Source organism: Setaria italica, chromosome II, assembly GCF_000263155.2.
Source record: "Setaria italica strain Yugu1 chromosome II, Setaria_italica_v2.0, whole genome shotgun sequence".
Taxonomy (NCBI): Eukaryota; Viridiplantae; Streptophyta; class Magnoliopsida; order Poales; family Poaceae; genus Setaria; species Setaria italica.
Genome location: NC_028451.1, coordinates 38,761,294 through 38,780,291, shown reverse-complemented (window position 1 = coordinate 38,780,291; position 18,998 = coordinate 38,761,294). Strand labels below are relative to the sequence as shown.

At 46.2% G+C, this 18,998-nt stretch overlaps 2 protein-coding genes across 2 annotated transcripts; both read left to right on the top strand.

Annotated features, from left to right (window-relative positions):
- The first annotated feature begins 876 nt into the window (after nucleotides 1-876).
- Nucleotides 877-2,735, top strand: LOC101754404. The gene is made up of 2 exons (XM_004957451.3): nucleotides 877-1,490; nucleotides 2,441-2,735. Exon 1 carries the CDS (start codon nucleotides 1,035-1,037, stop codon nucleotides 1,485-1,487), a length of 453 nt encoding a protein of 150 aa, XP_004957508.1. The 5' UTR covers nucleotides 877-1,034; the 3' UTR covers nucleotides 1,488-1,490; nucleotides 2,441-2,735.
- Nucleotides 2,736-2,943: 208 nt separating this feature from the next.
- Nucleotides 2,944-5,045, top strand: LOC101754010 (trafficking protein particle complex subunit 2-like protein). Its single transcript, XM_004957450.3, has 5 exons — nucleotides 2,944-3,154; nucleotides 3,285-3,381; nucleotides 3,996-4,074; nucleotides 4,329-4,410; nucleotides 4,733-5,045. The coding sequence occupies exons 1-5, from the start codon at nucleotides 3,122-3,124 to the stop codon at nucleotides 4,871-4,873; spliced, it is 432 nt and encodes a 143-aa protein (XP_004957507.1). The 5' UTR covers nucleotides 2,944-3,121; the 3' UTR covers nucleotides 4,874-5,045.
- Nucleotides 5,046-18,998: the final 13,953 nt, after the last annotated feature.

Here is an 18,998-nt window from a genome sequence, read left to right as displayed (position 1 = left end):
GCCCTACTTTTATTCTTACATGTGGGGTCCATTTGTCAGTGTTCAATCTATATTTTTAACATGTGGAAACGAGAAACAAAGGTCGAGTGGGTTGCCTCCCCTGGCATCCGTGGGAGATGGGGCTAGAGGGCGGATTTGGGTGCCTCCTTACTCTAGAGATCCGAGTAGAGATCCTGTTGGAGTGGGTTTTTTTTTTCCGATCCCTACGTGGGTAGAAGCTTGAATAGGGATATTACTGGAGTTGCTTTGATACATGAACAAGAAGGGATGATTTGAGAAAAAAATAGTTATATGAGATCAAGCATATGCAAATTTCAAGAATTTAGTAAAACGTGCTCAGAGTTTTACTTCATGGATCCTCCCATAACTCTAGTTAGAGTCTTAGAGTCCTAAACTAAGGGGCCGTTTGGTTCCCAGGGCTAAATTTAGCCCCTGTCACATCAAATGTTTAGATACTAATTAGCAGTATTAAACATAGACTATTTACAAAACCCATTGTACGGATGGAGGTTAAACGGCGAGACGAATCTATTAAGCCTGATTAGTCCATGATTTGATAATGTGCTGCTACAGTAACCATTTGCTAATGATGAATTAATTAGGCTTAATAGATTCGTCAAGCCGTTTAGCCTCCATCTGTGCAGTTAGTTTTATAATTAACTCATATTTAATCTTCTAATTAGCCTTCGAATATTCGATGTGACACAGACTAAATTTAGCTAGGATCCAATCGCCCCCTAAGTTGCCACAACTGCCACAATTTTGTTCCAGTCCTTCTCGACATAGTATGTCAATTTCTTCTCAGCTTTAATGCCCACTAAATCTAAAGTAAAGCCGTGGACCGGTTGCTTGGGTTTTTCTTCCAAGGAAAAAAACATGTCGCGGGTCGCTACTCGGAACCATCCAGCGCATTCGCTTCCGCCGTGCGTGACCGATCCGATCCGACCCGACGCAAACGACCAAAACCCTAGCCGTCACAGCGCCGCCCCCCCAAATCATAAACCTCCACCTCGCCGGCGGCAGCCGCGGCGGCGATGGCGTTCTCGGGCCGGATTAAGCATCTCGTCAAGAAGTACGGCAAGGTGGCCGTCGGCGTCCACATCTCCGTCTCCTGCGCCTCGATCGCCGGCCTCTACGTCGCCATCAACAACAACGTAGACGTCGAAGCCGTCTTCCGCAGGTTCGGCATCTCCCCGGGCGTCGCCGTCGGCGGGGAGGCCTCACCCGCCCAGGCCCCCGGCCCCGCCGCCTGCGACGAGGCCCTGCGCGACGCCGCACTCCCGCCCAGGCCGAGTGATGTTCTTCAAGAAGGGCCGGAGCGGCCGCCGCGCAACCGGACGATGGAGCTCGTGGCGTCGAGCGGCGGCGCGCTCACGCTCGCGCTTCTCTGCAACAAGGCGCTGCTCCCCGTGAGGGTCCCCATCACCATCGCGCTCACGCCGCCCGTCGCCAGGGCCCTCAGCCGCTGGAGGCTCGTCAAGAGCTGATCTGTGAGTCCGTCCACCGATTCGGATTCTCTGCAATTGTAGGATCAGAGCAAAAATTGATGCAACCTTCACCTACTTGTAGAATGATGTGGCTGTTGTTTAATTCGAAAGAGTTCCTGTCGAATAATGGTGCTGTGAAGCTGAATTCTGTTCTAGAGAAACATGAAATTGGAGAGCAACAGATCAATTTTTTTGGCTTTGTTAGTGATACTGTCATTTGTCACTCTGTCGTTTACATGGTATTCACCATAACTGAGTGGATTTCTGTAACAATTATCTTTGGGTCATAGCGATGCTCCAGATGTCTATGTTTACTTATTTTTTCTAGTGTCTGGGAACTATTTAGTTGATGTCCAACAAACCTTCAGCCATCTATTGGCCAATTTTATTCCTTTTATGCAGAGTCTATGGGGATGGGATGCTTGCATGACCAGAGCCCAATGGAATCAGTGGTAACTTGGTTGTGATGAAGTTGTGGGCTTAACATGTTTTGAACACCAGTATTTGCCATGGGGTTATAATAATAACATAATTGCTTAATGCTTATCAGGGTGGAGCGGTGCGTCATTTGTGCTTCCTTAACGACTTAGTTTTTCTATTTGGACACAGGGTTTGCTACTATTATCATACAAGAGAGAACCTGTCGGAAAAAATTGTTGTGCAGAAATTTTAACGATGAATTTAGTGCAATAGCTTTTTGGGCATACTTGAATGATGGATAATACGTATACCCTCTATTTTTTGGTCAATACTAGCATATGGAAATTTCTTGGCAAGTGCAATACCATATCCAGAACTCAAAATTTCATTTGCCCATGTCATGGCAATCATAAAATTACTGCCTAAAAGTTCAGATTGAAGTCCACAGTATATAGAAAAGTTCCTTTGGGTCCTTGCACTTAATATATTACTTCTTGCTTACTGTCGCTATCACTTCTGTGCCTGTTCTTCAGGTGTTTTCATCACAGCTGCTCTGGGAGATTGGTGCATCCAGGATCCACCTTCCAGGGCCGTCCTGCAGTGGGTCAAAGACTGAAAATGCTGTAAAGTACTCTGTGCTGCTGTGTGGTGCTGCAGATGCGTTTGTTAAATTTTGTATCTTATCACGGATGAAAGCCTTGGAGCAAATGTCTCGCGTAGAACTTGAATTATTCTGTGAGCTTCTTGCAAAACGCCACACTGATTTTTTTTGTAACATGGACACAAAGGTTGACGAAAATAAGCTCTACGGTTGATGCAATAGCTGTATTCTGTTTGGTCCAACTTTGCCTATTTCATTGAACTTGGCATGCCATTGTTCATCGTTTGTTCTGTAATCATGTGGATTGACCCTATCAATTGACAGTATACATTCGTATGTGCGGGAGTTTGGGGTGGGAACTGCGTCAAGATTCGCGCAGTTTGGGAGTTGGTTCTTTTGGACCGCCCGATCTTCTTTAGTGAGTTCCTGGCTCCGTCGGTCGTCTCCCTTCTCATTCCCCGGTCTCCCACGCAGGCACAGCCCAGCGCCCCAGCCTCGTGTCCCGCGGTCTGAAGACTCCGCGGGAGGGGACGCCGCCGCCGTCCGGCAGCCTCTGCCTCCCACTGCTCTCCGCCTCTCCGGCGATCGACTCTCTCTACTTCCCGGCGAAAACATGATCGTCTGCGTCGCCGTCGTCGGACACCAGGTCAGGAACCCCCGCCGCCCACTCGCCCCTCGCGTCGGATCGTGCAGATCTGATCCGATGCGATCTCACCGCGGACGCCACATGAGCTGAGTAGAAGTCTCACTTTCTGCTGTCTCCTTCGGTGGTGCAGAACAACCCGCTGTACCTGCAGAGCTTCACGGAGGCGGACGACGCCCTCAAGCTCCACCACATCGTCCACTGCTCCCTCGACGTCATCGACGAGCGAGGTAGCTAAGCGTCTCTTACCCGCGCGCGCCCCGTTTGCACATCGTGATCCAGATCTAGGTGGCCTTGTTTTTAGCGCTGGGGTTCTACTTGTGCGTGTCCGTACGCATGCTGTTATGATTTGTGGAGGAGGCCATGGTTGTTAAATTGTGTGCTTGTTACTCTGAAGTTAATTCAAAACTCAATTAGGATCTGCATCACTAGTTTCAGGTCAGAGGAATCAAAATCTAGTCCTGCAACTATCTATTTACTGTAAATATTAAAGATTAGAGAATCCATCCAACTTGTGCAAAAGGGAGCAGATTGAAATCATGTGGCATATTATTTCAAAAAAAAATCATGTGGCATATGGGACAAAAACTTGCAGTTGCCAAATTTGCAGACCTGCTTTGTGAGGAGTTGGACATGCGTAGAAGCACGGTGGTTCTAGATAATTATAACGGACTGTGTTGTTTCCTTCCATCTCATCAGAGTAGTCTTAACTCGTGTGGTTCTTTGGCATATAGTGTTGGATACAGACATCACCCTTTTTCGAGTGCTGTTCTTATATCATTTTGGTTTGTAACATTTATATTATTTGTTTTCTTACTTGTCTCTACATTCATTCTGTTGACAGTAAACAATCCTAAAAGGAGTGCGCCTACATTGAATGAGACATTTTTGGGTCTTCTCTACCCAACTGAGAACTACAAAGTGTGAGTATCTTTCAGGAATTAGTTAGTGCCTAATTTTCTCGATGGCATCTGACCCTACTGAAACTTAAAAGATCTATCGCTTCTTTTTTCAGAATTTTTTGCACTTAGATTATTCACGAATAAGTTGAAACAATGGCTATCAACTAAATATTTATGTGCCTCCGTGTCACCAGCTTCTGAAAGCACAGCCCTTCTTGATGTTGTGCTGCCAATTACTAACAGATTGATTAATTATTATGATCTACCATGTACAGTTATGGCTATTTGACAAACACAAAGGTCAAATTTATTATGGTCACGACTGATCTTGATGTCAAAGATGCAGATGCCCGAAATGTAAGTTCTTACATTGTTTAACTGTACCATTTTTAGTGAAACATGTTAATATGTGTGTCGAACATGCATACACCATATGTAATATTTCATTTCACTGGGTAGTACGGAGATATTTGCATTAGTAGTACAGCTGTTCAGTTTCTCAGTCAAAGTTCTGTAAAGGAAGGGTTCTCTGAGAAATTCTGGAGTTTTTTTTTTATTTGGGGATGCACTGAGATAAGCTTGTGTAACCAATTTTAGTTTACATGATATTTGATGCTTATGCTTGCCTCTGCTATGTGGGTAAAAGAATACCAGCTCATGTCCATCTCCGTTTGCTCAGTTTTTCAGGAAATTCCATGCCGCATATGTAGATGCTGTCTCGAACCCCTTCCATGTTCCAGGGAAGAAGATTGCTTCGAGAAGCTTTGGCGCAAGAGTAAGCACCATAGTGAAGTCCTTCGGTTCAGGAACGACTGGTTGAATTAAAAAGCACTTTTGTCAGGCTTCCTGTAATCAAATATTGTTCTGTCCTGCTGATAGACGATTTACTCTCCATTGTGCACTACTTGTATGTTGAAAGAGGTGCTAGTGTGGTACTGAAGAAAGAAAGATGGTTGTTCATTCATTCAAAGATTGTGCTTTCTTTTTCTTCAGTCACCTGTTCCCATCCTGTGTTGTTATTTGCTTTGTCTTTTGCATGGGCTGCCTCCTGCAGTCACCTCCTGTCTGCTCTTAGCTGCAGATGGGAATTGCGCTTTTCAGAGCATGGGCAACTGTGGTTGAGTTTCAGTGCAAGTTCAGTGAATGGCTTTGAGGATGCATACTTCGGATGCATGTACAGTTAAATATTGATAAGGAGCTAGCCCCTTTGCTTTTCATCAGGCAGAGCTGACAGGAATTTCCATGCACCTTCTCTGAACCTAAAAAAGCTCAGTGAGTTTGGGTTAGACTTGACTGGATCCTGGTCTGGTCTGACCAGTCAGTCAGTCAACCGTCGCATGCCGAAACAACGAGATGAAAATCACACTTCCAGATGATTGTCCTAAATTTCTAAATCCTAATACGAACTGACGAATAAACATTTGCTGATACTTCAAAGCATGATGTTTTCGTTCATGATCTATTATTGATCTGGCCAGCTTTCGCAGTACGCAGTTTCACACTCACACAGGAGGGGTTGTAATAAGGTGACACCTCACTCCGGTCCCCTCGCTCATGAGGATTGCGGCCACATGCTGCGTCAGGTTCACTGCCCGGGGGACAGATTGTCATCTGAAACGCACTTGCACTAACCAATAAGGCATGTCCCTGCAGTGTCGGGCTGCCACTGCTCCTGTGAGCCAGCTCCCGTTGTGACGACAGGGTGCCCAGCCCAACTGTAATCACTCGTCTTGAGGATCCCGTTGATGGCTACCGTACTCCATGTCATTTGATTAGCTCTCTACTCAAAGGTCATCAAGAGTTTTTTTACGTAGATTTTGCTTTGCAAACTGTTAACATCAGAACTGCATTTTGGGCTGCAGTAAAATTAGGCTTCATCAAGCGGTTATGTGTTTATACGCATCCTAGCCACTTCGGTTGGTTTTGGACTGCTCCCTTGGTTTGCGTACTGCGGCTATGCGAAGGGGAGGAGCCCACGTCGAGGTGGGATCCATCCATGAAGATTTGGCAGTTTTGTTTGACCACATGTATGTAACTGCAACAGAAATCATTCAGGGTTAATTAGAAAAAGATATTTCGGTTTTATTATGACTACATTAAGACTTTGTTTAGCTAGCTTTATAAAAGACGCTTGAGTTCTGCTTAAAAAAAGATGAGTTAATTAATCATTTACAGATATAAATCGACATTGCCTGAACTCACATAATTTGAGGACTTTGTTAGTTGCTAATAGAAAAACAACCGCTTGACTACTGCTAACCACAGCGTCGCCTACTATAAATATATACATTGATGAGCTTGGTTAGCCAGACACAGCTTGTATTCTCCCACAGCTTAACAATCTAACCTCTTATTTTTTTTGGAAAGTAACTAGTTGCTTTCTCTTAGGGGCAACCATTTTCTATTTTAGTTCCTCCTAATAATGTTTCTCCGAAAGTGTTTCTATTTATTGGAAAACCATTTGCCAAACCAAGGTTTCTATTTTTGTTTCAGGTACTTTGAGTGAGAAACAAGGAGAAACCAAGTTTTCATGGGTTTCTCTGATCCCTTGTGTATTCTAAAAGTACAAACGTTTAAGCTAGTTTCTATTTCCAAACACCATGGGTTTAGATTGTTTAGCGGGGTTTCTACGTTTTCTGCTAAGAAACTGAAACTGAAACCCTACCAAATGGTGCCTAAGTCCCTCTTATCGGCCATGACACATTTACAAACTAAGATATTCACTTATATATGGAGGTAGGAGTACATATAACACATAGCATAACTGCAATTAATTTCTTCTTCGATCATGAGATAAACCCAACATCACTTCCGGCATCAGAAAACCCATCATCTTTCCTGCTCTTTCTTAGTACTGATAACATGCTTAGAATAATACAACTGCCTATAGTGCATGGCATACATATGGTGGCACTGAAAATATGCATGGTTTATAGCTACTTCTATATACATCGAAAGGTTCATATTTCATCAATCCTGGAATAACCATATAGATGGCTCAACTTGCCAACCCCAATGTATTTCAGAGTTGTGAAAAAAAAACAGAGCACATAGGTCGAATTAGTTTAAGATGGAGAAAAATTTAATTTGCCCGGTCGCATAATGAGAAGATGATAGGCTAGCTAGTGTCAATATACAACCTTTCATGAGGTCAACTACGTGAAACTAAGGACAATCATCTTGTCTATCTTCACTAGGGTGTAAGTAGAAGTCTCAAATTTCTTCACTACTTATGCTTCAATATAGTGGCTAATGACAAAATTTCATGGCCTACGACAAGGATATGCAGTACCAAGCTTGTTTAGTTAGAGCTTCATAATTGCTTTCTTTCGGTCTCTTTACAGTTATCTAGCTAGGCCCATGTTGAAAACTAAGACATCATTCACTTATCAAGATAGGAGTATGTATAACATATCACAAAACTAAACATCTTTATTACCCCTCTTCAGCCCTAGGCATCATCACTACCACGGTACCACCAATATCACGAAATCATTATCTTTTCTGCTTTCACAGCTATAACATGTTGCAAAAATACTACATGCCTGCAGCAAGCATATATATGGTGGCAGCGATAATATGCGCTCATACTAGGTTTTTGTACATACATGAAGCTTCATATTTCAACAATCCTATTAAATATGTAAATAATTAACTTCCCCATTCATGACGAACAATAGAAACTCGAGAATCAAAGTAAGTCGGTAACCTAAATCAAAGCAACATGGCAATTGAACTCAAGCAATGCTTATATAGAAGAAAAATGCCAAATAATCTGCTTTGAGCAGGGAAGCTTCTATATGCATATGCATGTACGGTTTCTGAACAACATATACAACAGAATGATAATTTCCTAAAATCAAGACAGATCCATCCATCCTTGCTAAAAATTCGACTACTAAAGCGCAATTCCTAGCTCGAATTCAGAAAAAACAATGCCGAAATGATGAAATGTCTAGTGTGATCCCGATCGATTGATGAACACCCTCGCATGCGCATTGGAACAATTAAATACATGATCTACATGCACGCTGCTTTGATGCACCGCATCATAAACTCTGTCTGATCATCCATGGTGCCAACAATCGGATCAGTAGTCTCCATTTATACCATCAATCACATCACACGGAGCATATATCAGAGCTAGCAAGACTAGATCCCGACCCAGCATAGATCAGAGCACCAGAAACAGCGACCAGGGCCAAGCACTAATATGATGAGAGAACGATTATACTGAAACAAAAGAAAGCAAGCCCGATGATTTATTGCAAAGGGAAAGTTTCTTACACTTGATCTGCAGGCTCCAGATTATGACTCTCCTAGTGAGAGAAGAAGACTGCGAGAACAAGCACAAACCGCGCAAACTCCAAGCTACCCCCTAGGGATTAGGGGTAATTACAAGCAAGCATCTCTCCTCTCTCCTCCCCGCTCTACCTCGTCAATTCCTTGATGCTGAACCTCGCGAATCGCGCGGTCGCCCGGTAGATCTCGGCGATCGTGCGGTAGCGCTTCGTCCTCCGCTGGCTCCCCGGCACCTCCTGCTCGTCCTCGTCGTCTTCTCCATCGCCACCGGCGCCGGCGCCGAGGGGCAAGGCCAGCTCCTGCGCGGGCGCGGGCGCCGGCGGGGCGTCGTTCACGGAGCTCGGGGATGAGGATCCCGAGGCGGCGGAGGCGCCGCCCCCGCCCGTGGACGTGCTGCTCCCGCTGAGCCGCGTGAGGACCTCGGCCGCGTCGAGCTCGAACGGCGTGAAGTCATCGGACGCGGACGCGGGCGGGAGCGGCGAGGCGTCCGCCGTCCCCTCGGGCCCCGGGGGCATCCCGGCGTCCGCTGGCTGCTCCTGCTGCTGTAGGGTTTCCATGGACGATTGGTCTGGGTGGGATGGGAAGAGATGGCGTGGACGCGCGTTGGCTGATTTTGCCTGCCTGCCTGCCTGCGCTCCGGCCTCGCTCGCTCGCGTTCTCTCTTGGCTCTAACCTCCTCCCAATTAATTTTCCTTTTCTTTTCCCCTTTTATTTACCTTTTTGGCCCTCGTCTATCGTCTTGTTCCGAGTGTGGTGTGGTTCGCCCATTCAGGTCCCAAACAGACCGGCTCGAGTCCGGTTGTGGTTGTGTTTACTGTTTAGGCAACAACTTACCGTTTTGAAAATTTTGCCGCCGGCCTTATTAACCGCCTGATCTCAAACCAGAATTTGAATTGCTGCTTAACAAAAAAGAGAGAATTCAAATTACTGAGCGGATACGCGAACCGGTTACTAGATTTGAGCAAATTTATTTTTGGCTAGAAAAAACACAACTCTATCTTTAGATAGGCATCTTATAATCTGCTACACTAAAATGTGTCATTGACGACCGATGCCAATCTCACGTGTCAACAGTACTAATTTCATAATTCTTAGCCTCAATCAACCACAATGATTTCAAATAATGGTTATATAATTTTTTTTACCGTCAATGGATAGCGTGTGCATCGCATATATTTATGAATTTCACATGCGCGTTCCATACACATGCCTACAAGATCACAAGCTTGCCTACACTTACTGTTTTTGAAATTTTAGTGCAATCGCATTCATTTCACCTTGTATTTTAGACCAAATCCTAAATGTAGAAGTTAATTGTATCACTATGACAAAACATCTAGAAGTTTTCCATTTATATATACTTAGTATATACCGACTACTTCCCCATCATGACCAGTAGTGTTTGAAACTACAGAACCAAAATAAAATTGGTTGCATAAATATATCCAATGTGACAATTAAACTGATTCATATATAGGGGAAAGAACATGTAACAAGGTGCATAGAATTAATTGAGTGCCAAAATCTATGCGCGTGGAAGGTTGCATAACTTCCATTATCTCCCTCCACCATTTTTTTTATCAATGTGTACAAGACTAAAATTTCCTTGAATCATTATGATTTCATCTGTGCATGTGAATCAGACTACCAAATTGTAATCCCCTAGCCTGAATATAGGTAAAAACAGTGCTAAATGATGATATATGTAAAGTAGTAAGTGTCTTGGATGGATGAGTGTGCGTGGACAAATTCATAGCCTGGATCGTATCAAATATTTGCAAACAAATGATGTTTAAATATTTTGCATCAATGGATACCATGTGCATCAAATTTATTTACGACATGAACTTCATGCGCGTTCCATACACACGCCACACAAATTCACAAGCTTGCTCAGGGCATTAGGATCAAGCTAATAATCAGGTTAACATACATTTAGATCATCTAGTCTCATCCCACTATCTAGCAATAACAAAGATCAGGTTATAATTTAGTGTCATTAACCCAATCTAGAGAATCAAAAAGTGCATCCGAAGTCCAAACAAAGAACCACCTATATATTGATCAGAGAGCCATTGACGAAACATGTGTAGCAGCTAGCTCGCGTAGAGATTCAAAGCCAGTATGAATTGATCCTGGAGATCAAATTCACCACGCACAAAAGCGTAAGAATCGGGATGCATGTTCAGATACCTGAATTTCTTGTAACCAAACAAAGGTGGCACTTATGGCTCGGTGGTCAACTAGGTAGAAAAAGGATTGACCTTGACAGGTTGTCAAACTTTTATAGTAATATAAGGTGTGCCGGTGATGTGGTACCCACACATAACTTCTGCTCTCTCCTTTTCTTGTGCTTTTGGCTGGTGGTTCTTAAGGGCGTGTTTGGATCATCGGGCTAAAGTTTAGCCCTTGTCACATCGAGTATTCGGATACTAATTAGGAAGACTAAATATGAACTAATTATAAAACTAATTTCAGAAGTCTTGGGCTAATTCGCGAGATGAATTTATTAAGCCTAATTAATCCATCATTAGCAAATGGTTACCATAGCACCACATTGTCAAATCATGGATTAATTAGGCTTAATAGATTCGTCTCGCTAATTAGTCTTCTTTTGTGCAATTAGTTTTATAATTAGCCTATATTTAATACTTGTGCAATTAGTTTTATAATTAGCCTATATTTAATACTTCTGATTAGTATCCAAACATCCGATGTGACATGGGCTAAAGTTTAGCCCCTAGGAAACAAACACCCCCTAAGTGTGGTTGGCTTAAGGCTCTGTTTGGATCCATCAACTAAAGTTTAGCTAGCTAAATTTAGTTGATTTGGATCCAAACAGGTCAGCTAAAGGACCAGCTAAAACTCCTCCCAGCTAAAAAATCCTTTAGCTAGTTCCACCCAGCTAAACCAGCTAAAACTGTTGAAAGACCAAAATGCCCATATGAGTTCGGAGATATTACCCACTGCCACATAAGCATTAACTTCCCCTCCTCTCGGTCCAATTTTCCCGTAAGCCGCCCCGTCCACTGCGCCGCACCCATCAGACTTCCCAATCCCTTTTTCTTCTCCACGCCGCCCGCCCCTCACCTTCCACCGCGCCGTCCCATCCCACCTCTACCGCCAGTAGATTTCCGCCGGCGCAAGATGGTTCGCTTGGAGGATGCCACCGCCGTCGCCGTCTTGTTTTGGGAAGCCAATGCCTCGCCCCACAATCGGTCGTTCATCCCCACATTCGCGTCAGCCTCGGCCCCCAACCACAACGGTGCAAGCTTAAGCACGCCGGCCTCATCCTTTGTCGACTGAGCTATTGGTGAGCTAGACCTGAACTCTAAGGCGTAGGACATCGATGAATTGTCCTTTATGGACATCTTGGGTGCATCGTTGGCCGACGCGCTCCGAGCGGCCTCAGATGGCATCGACGGTACCCAGACAGGCGTCCCCCTTGGAGGTCGCGGCGGCCGTGGGGCCGGTGGCACCCGCGGTGGCAGTGTCCCAGGTGTCGGCCATGGCACCCTTGCTTGTGGTGGTGCTGGTGCTGGTCATGTATCCAACGTCAGCCATGGTGACAGTGTTGCGCCACCCTATCCTTCTGTAGCGCAGCCTTATCAGGCTTCTCGGTCGACTGGCCAAACTTCAAGTGCCGCTGGTGGGCGTGGCCGCGTTCATGCTGCAACTTCAGAGTCTTATGGCGCCTCACCGGAAGAAGAAGACGATGTCGAAGAGGTTGTTGGCCATGGAAATCAGGTGAGAAAGTGGATCCAAACTTAAGTTGCGGTGTACGTGGTTGATAGATTGTTAGTGTGTTAATTGTTAATTGCTTCTATTTGACAAATGCTAGTGCCTCACAAATGTTTGTGTGTTAATTGTTAATTGCTTGTTTCACATGGATATACTTCTATTTTCTGTATAGAGATCTTGATTAGTAATTTCATTATTCTATTATGAGTGCTCATGGTATGTTAATCTGAATATGAAATAGGAGGGTAGCTTTGACAAGGCTAATTGGACCAGTTTCAACAACAATATGGTGTTCTATGACCTTTGTGTTGAGCAAATAAGGGATGGAAATAGGAGCACAAGTAGTTCAAGAATAGATAGGATCAACTTAAGGGCTTGTTCACCTTTTGGATCTATTGTAACAAACAAAGTGGACTTGGCAAGACTCCTCAAGGCGGTATTGTGGCAAGCGAAGTATTTTGGGATAAGCACACTAAGGTAATTGTCCTTGTTCTGTTTGTCTCTCCATCTGTCCACTATAATGTACTTGTTCTTATTTTTCTTTTGTTTTTTTCAGAAACAACCTGAGAGGAAGAAGCTCAAGTATGGCCCTTCAGAGTGTCTAGAAGATCTTGAAGTGATGTTTGAAGGAATAACTGTTGATGGGTCATCTACTTGCATTCTTGGAGAGATTCCGTGTGATAGGGATGATGAGGAGGAGAACAATGAAAATGAGGATAGAGGTCAAGATGGCAGTCCTATGAATATTGGTAGTTTGAAGAGGAAGAGTAGTAGTACCAATACTACTATCACTATCCCGATGAAGAAAGTGAAGATCCCTTTGGTGAAGATATGAAAGGCATGTAGGGGACTATGCAGGCTCCTGCCAATGTGGCCCAAAAGGCAATGCAGGGGGATTTGAAACTAAATCCATCAACAAAGTGATGTGTTTGGCTGTGGATAGTGTCGACCATACACCTCTGGGCCCACTGGGAGGCTTGGACACTCTTACAATACGGGGCTGTACACCAAGATGTATCAGACATAGAGGCTACGGTGCAGGATGGCGTGGTCTACGTGGTGGACAAGGACTAGTTATGGATCAGAAAATTACTCGTAGCAATTAGTGTAAGATTCTCTGGTCGAATCCGACTAGTACTCTTGTACAACAATCGATTTGTAACCCTGCCTCCGGCAATAAAAGGTGAGGCAGGGACCCCCTCCAAACATATCATCAATCAATACAAACCAACCAACACACAGGACGTAGGGTATTACGTGACATTAGCGGCCCGAACCTGTCTAAATCGTGCGTTCAAGTTCACCTTCGAGTTCCTGGTCTTCAGTGAGCCCCACGCACAAAATACTACCTCAGGTACCCCCTCGGTTGGTTGCCGGGTCTAAACATCGACAACTAGCGTGCTAAGTAGGGGAACTCACCAAAGATCTGCCGACGAACTCGATGGCTCAAGTCATCATCAAACCCATCATTGCGTTCGAAGTAGGGATGGCAACGGGCAGAAATTACCCTCGTGCCCGCGAGCAAAAACCCGGTAGGGCAAGGATACATGTGCTATTTTGTGCCCAGGGGCATGGGTGCGGGTTTGAGTTTGTGCCCGTAGGAAAAAAATTAGCGGGCATAAAAATATCTTACCCATGCCGACAAACCCATGAACCTGCGCCTAACAGTAGACCCCTTGTCCTCCTATCTATCCTTATCCTCCCACAGTCCACCAATCCACCATCTCACACGCACCCCGTCCCCCGCTCCGCCGCTCCTGCACCCCGCCGCCACCTCCCCGCCGCCCGCCCTCGCCCCTCGCTCCCAGCCGGTCCCCGCCCGCACTCGCTCCCCGTCGCCACCTCTCCGTCGCCACCTTCCCAAGCCACCTCTCCGCCGCTCACCCTCGCCCCTCGCTCCTAGCCAGTCCCCGCCCGCACTTGCTCCCCGTCGCCATCGCTCCACCGCCACCTTCCCACGCCACCTCTCCGCCGCCCGCCACCCCCTCCGCCGCTCGCTCAGTTGCCCGCCGCCACCTATCCGCCGCCACCTCCCCGCTGCCCACAGCTTGCCGCCCGCTCCGCCGCCCACTGCCCCCTCTGCAGCTCGCTCTGCTGCCCGCCGCCCCCTCCGCCGCCCCCGTCGCCACGGGCACGGGTGTGCCCGCGGGTCACGGGCGCGGGCACAAGTTCTTGCCCGTGACGGGCGGTATGCGTGGGTACGGGTACAGGGTTTGCCTCGCAGGTGTGGGTTTGTAAACCCTCTACCCGCGGGTAATGTGCCCGTTGTCATCCATAGTTCGAAGTAGGCGCGATGTTCGTCTTCGGCTCCAAGGTTTACATCACGGATGACACTGGGAACTTCTACCGCCACATCCGCTGGCCCCGGTGGAGAAGCACTACGACATCAACCTCCATCGCCTAGCTCTGGAGGATTTCGTTGAAAAGTTCAACAAAATTTTCAACCTCTTCCGAGGTTCCATGGACAAGTCCAAGTACAACTCGACTTCTCCCACTAATCGGACTGGTTCCCACGAGTTGGCGCATGAGCCATCGTGTGAATCGGTCTATGATACAACTCGGTTCTCGTTCGGACTTTGAAACACAGGTGGTGTTTTCCAAACCACCCTATCCAGATCCCTATCCAATTCGGATTTGATCGAGGGCCTTGACTAGTACTCGGATCCGGACGAGGAGATTCCCTTATCAGGTTCGCAACAGGGTCTGGTAATCACATCTACTCTTCAAGACAGATTCGTCTACTAACCCAACATGAAGCCATTAGCTCTAGCCAAGGACAATGAGTCACGCCTTGTCGTGTACCTCGACAAGCTGCCATACCAGGAAGGAACACGTCTGTCGCCTATCTACGAAGACGGTTCTATAGAGATCATCACGTCAAGCTTGGCCAGTTTTTCCCCAGAACGGGAACTACTCACCATAATCATTCCTCAAGGGGCCAACGACGGCAAAGAGGAACCAGAAAGAAATCCACGACGCGAGCGCCATCCAGACGACGTGTCGGTGGATGAACTCTCCACCAACGTACAAGAAGAAGAGACCGAAAGCCAAAGGGCATGCCGCAAAGAAAGAAATGCAAAGCGAGCAGAACGTCGACGCCGCCTTGGAAACGACCTACCCACCATGAACTTGGATCACACATTTGAAGCAATGTCAACGTGCAACATAACGGCCCTCTCACCATCATCACGTCCATCAATCTACTTACTCGAGCGATGGTGCAAGACAAATACACCAGGCAACTAGCTCGACTGGCGGAGCACGCGTACGAACTACTTGATCGGGACAACCTGATTAGCTCAGTCCAACGCACCTCCTCCCACCATGGCAGCAGCTGCAGGTATCCAAGTCACCTCAAAGCCCCTAGAAATGAGGTTCCTAGAATTGAGCAACCCAGGGCTAGTCATCACAGGGCAGAAGGTAGTTAGACAAGACCCTCAGGAGGCCGCAGCCACCGAGGACCCCGCCAAGAGCCTGAGCAACCTCGTGATCTCCGTCAGCAGCTCAACCAAATTCCTGACGCCCGTACGATCATCAACGGATTCCATTGTGAATGCGAGCAAGAAGTTGACTACTCGGGAGAAGACACGGACGGGTTCCCTGCCTTTTCAAGCCGAGTACGCAAGATGATTCTACCTTACAAGTTTAAACTTCTAGGTACCAACAAGTATGATGGTAAGTAGGACCTAGTCCAATGGCTGGGGTGCTACTCGCTAGTAGTCCAAACAGCGGGAGGAAGCGATGATACCAAAGTCATCTATTTCCCCATCTGCATGGAGGCAGGGCCACTCACTTGGCTCGAGTCTCTAGAAAGGAATTTCATTGACACGTGGAGTCAGCTGAAAGCGGCGTTCACAAACAACTTCGCGGGAGCGATGCAACATCCTGGTAACAGGATCGAGTTGTCGCAAGTCAAACAGCAACAAGGCGAAGCCCTGCGTAGTTACTTCTGCCATTTTTTCAACAAGAAGGCCACTGTCGTGGATATCACGGAGAAGGACGCCATAGAGTGCTTCCAGAACGGTCTCTATGACCGCTAGATGTTCCAAGACTTTGGCAGAAGATGCCCAAAGGATATCAAGTCTCTCAACACCATGATACAAGCCTGGGCAAATGAAGAAGACAAGGAGGTTGAGCGCTTCGAGTCTAGTCATAACAAAGGAGACAAATAACAACCAGACCAATGGCCAACGCAACGACAAGAATCACAACGATCACCCCAATGACAACCAAGGTAACTACTCGGGTGGTCAAAATCAAATGAGGAAGCCAGACAACACTATTGCGGCAATGTCCCAGTCCTCCAAGAAGAGCGATGGAAAGTAAGAAAGGACTCCATTCAAGGAGCTCCTAAAGAAGCAGTGCCCATGGCACCCACACTCCAAGCACTCTGCGATGGACTGCATAAGCCTTCGCAGAGCCATGAAAGATCTGCCAGAACCTTCTAGGACAAAGGACAAGGGAAAGGCCAAAGAAGACGAAGACGAGGACGGCAAAGGAAAATTCCAGAACCCATCCAACATCGTCAATGTCATATTTGTCGGCACTTCGGGTACTTTTACCAAGTGATCCCAGAAACTAGCCCTCCAGGAAATCATGTTCATTGAACCAGCAACGCCTATGTTCCTCAAGTGGTCCGAGATGCCAATTACCATTTCAAGAAAGGATCAGTGGACTAGTTTCTCCGACCCAGGACACTATCCTCTCATCCTGGATCTAGTTGTCACAGGCTCTCACCTCACAAAAGTACTCATCGACAGTAGCAGCGGTCTCAACATGCTCTTCGCTAAGACTTTGAGGAAGATGGGCCTCGATGTAACAGATATGCTCACCCCGATGAACTCTCCGTTCTAGGGGATTGTCCCGGGGAACACGGTTGTACCCCTTGGTCAGGTGGTTTTGCCAATTACCTTCAGGACCAAGAATCATTACCGGACTGAGTACATCCGTTTTGAGGTGGCTGACTTTGAAACTTCATATCATTCCATCCTCGAAAGACCTACATTAGCCAAGTTCATGGCCATCCTGCATGACGTGTACCTAGTACTCAAGATGCCAGGATCCAAGGGAGTACTCTCATTGCGCGAAGACATGAAGAAATCCTACGACTGCGACATAGAAGTGGTGGAGCTGGTAGCGACTACCCTGGTGCCAAACTCCATGATGCAAGTCTTCGCTGCCTCTAAGAAATTGTCCTCGATAGAACTCGAAATTCCAGAGAAAAAGTCGGGGGTAACCAAAGTCAAGCCGGCAGGAGGAGTCAATATCAAAGCAATTGACCTCGAGACCGGCGACAGCTCCAAGACAGCCCTGATTGGCTCAGGGCTGGATCCCAAATAGGAAGACGCGCTCATCAACTTTCTTTGGGCCAATCGAGATATTTTCGCATGGAAGCCATCTGATATGCCAGGGGTGCCTAGGAATTTGATTGAGCACTCACTGAACGTGGATCCCAAAGCCACGCCCAAGCGACAACGACTACGCTGATTCGCTCAAGACAAGAGAGAAGCCATCAGAAAAGAGTTGACCAAACTACTCGTGGCTGGCTTCATAAAAGAAGTCTATCATCCAAAGTGACTAGCCAATCCTGTCTTGGTGCGAAAAAAGAATAACGAGTGGAGGATGTGTGTCGAGTACACCGACCTCAACAAGCACTGTCCAAAGGACCCATCGGGCTCCATAGGATTGATCAAGTCATCGACTCAATGGTCGGGTGCGCTCTACTTCGCTTTCTTGACTCGGGGTATCACTAGGTAGTGCTCAAGGAAGAAGACCATATCAAGACCACGCTTATCACCCCATATGGAGCTTTCTACTACACCACAATATCCTTCGGGTTAAAGAACGCAGGCACCACATATCAACGAGCCATCCAGGAGTGCTTTCAAGAACCAGCTACACCGCAACATAGAGGTGTACATGGATGACATGGTCGTAAAGACTAGAAATCCCGATGACTTCATTGCGGATCTGGAAGAAACCTTCACAAGCTTGCGAGCATACTGGTGGAAACTGAACCCAACAAAGTACGTGTTCAGTGTACCCTCTAGAAAACTACTCGGGTTCATCATCAGCCATTGAGGAATCGAGGCCAATCCCGAGAAGACTGCCGCCATCACCAACTTGCATGTCCCATCGTGCAGAGGTAAAGAAAGCTTTGGCGCCGAAACACAAACAGAATAGGTCACGTTGGCACCAACGATGGTTGAGATAAATGTGTAATTAATGAAGGGTACTATGATGACTTACTTTCAACAACTAGCATTTAGCTAGGATCCAAACACCCCCAACTAAAGTTTAGCCAACTAAACTTGAGCTAGCTTAAAAAAAAGTTACTTAATTTTTGCTAGTTGGGTGGATCCAAATAGGGCCTAAGCATATGCATAATGATCAATTTTTGCCTTCTTTCTGTGTGTAGTCGTTCATTGGTTCGTTCTCACCTCTCAATTTCCTTATTTTCCTTTAAGATTTAGCTTTGGCTTTATTCTTAATATTTTCTTTCTTTGATTTTTTTTGTGAAACATGGATAATTATTTGTTCCCAAGATACTCCCTCCAACCCACAAAGACTGTTCATTCAGCCTTCAAAACTTGTCCCACAAAGAGTGTTCATATAACTTTTAGACCATCCAACAAAGACTCTCATAATACCTTCTATCCCAGTTAACAAATCGATCATTTACTCTCACCATCGATGCCCGAGCTAGACTCGCTAAATAAGGAAGGCTAATAGGTCCGACAATTACTGCAAGCGTGCATGTATAATTAATTCTACTCAGTAATCCATTTGATTAAGAAAAGTTATTAGAGATACTTTGGACTTTTAGCATTACTACTATCTTGTCTATAATTTTCTAAACGAACAGTCTTTGTGGTACGTAGGGAGTATGTAGCAGTGGAGTA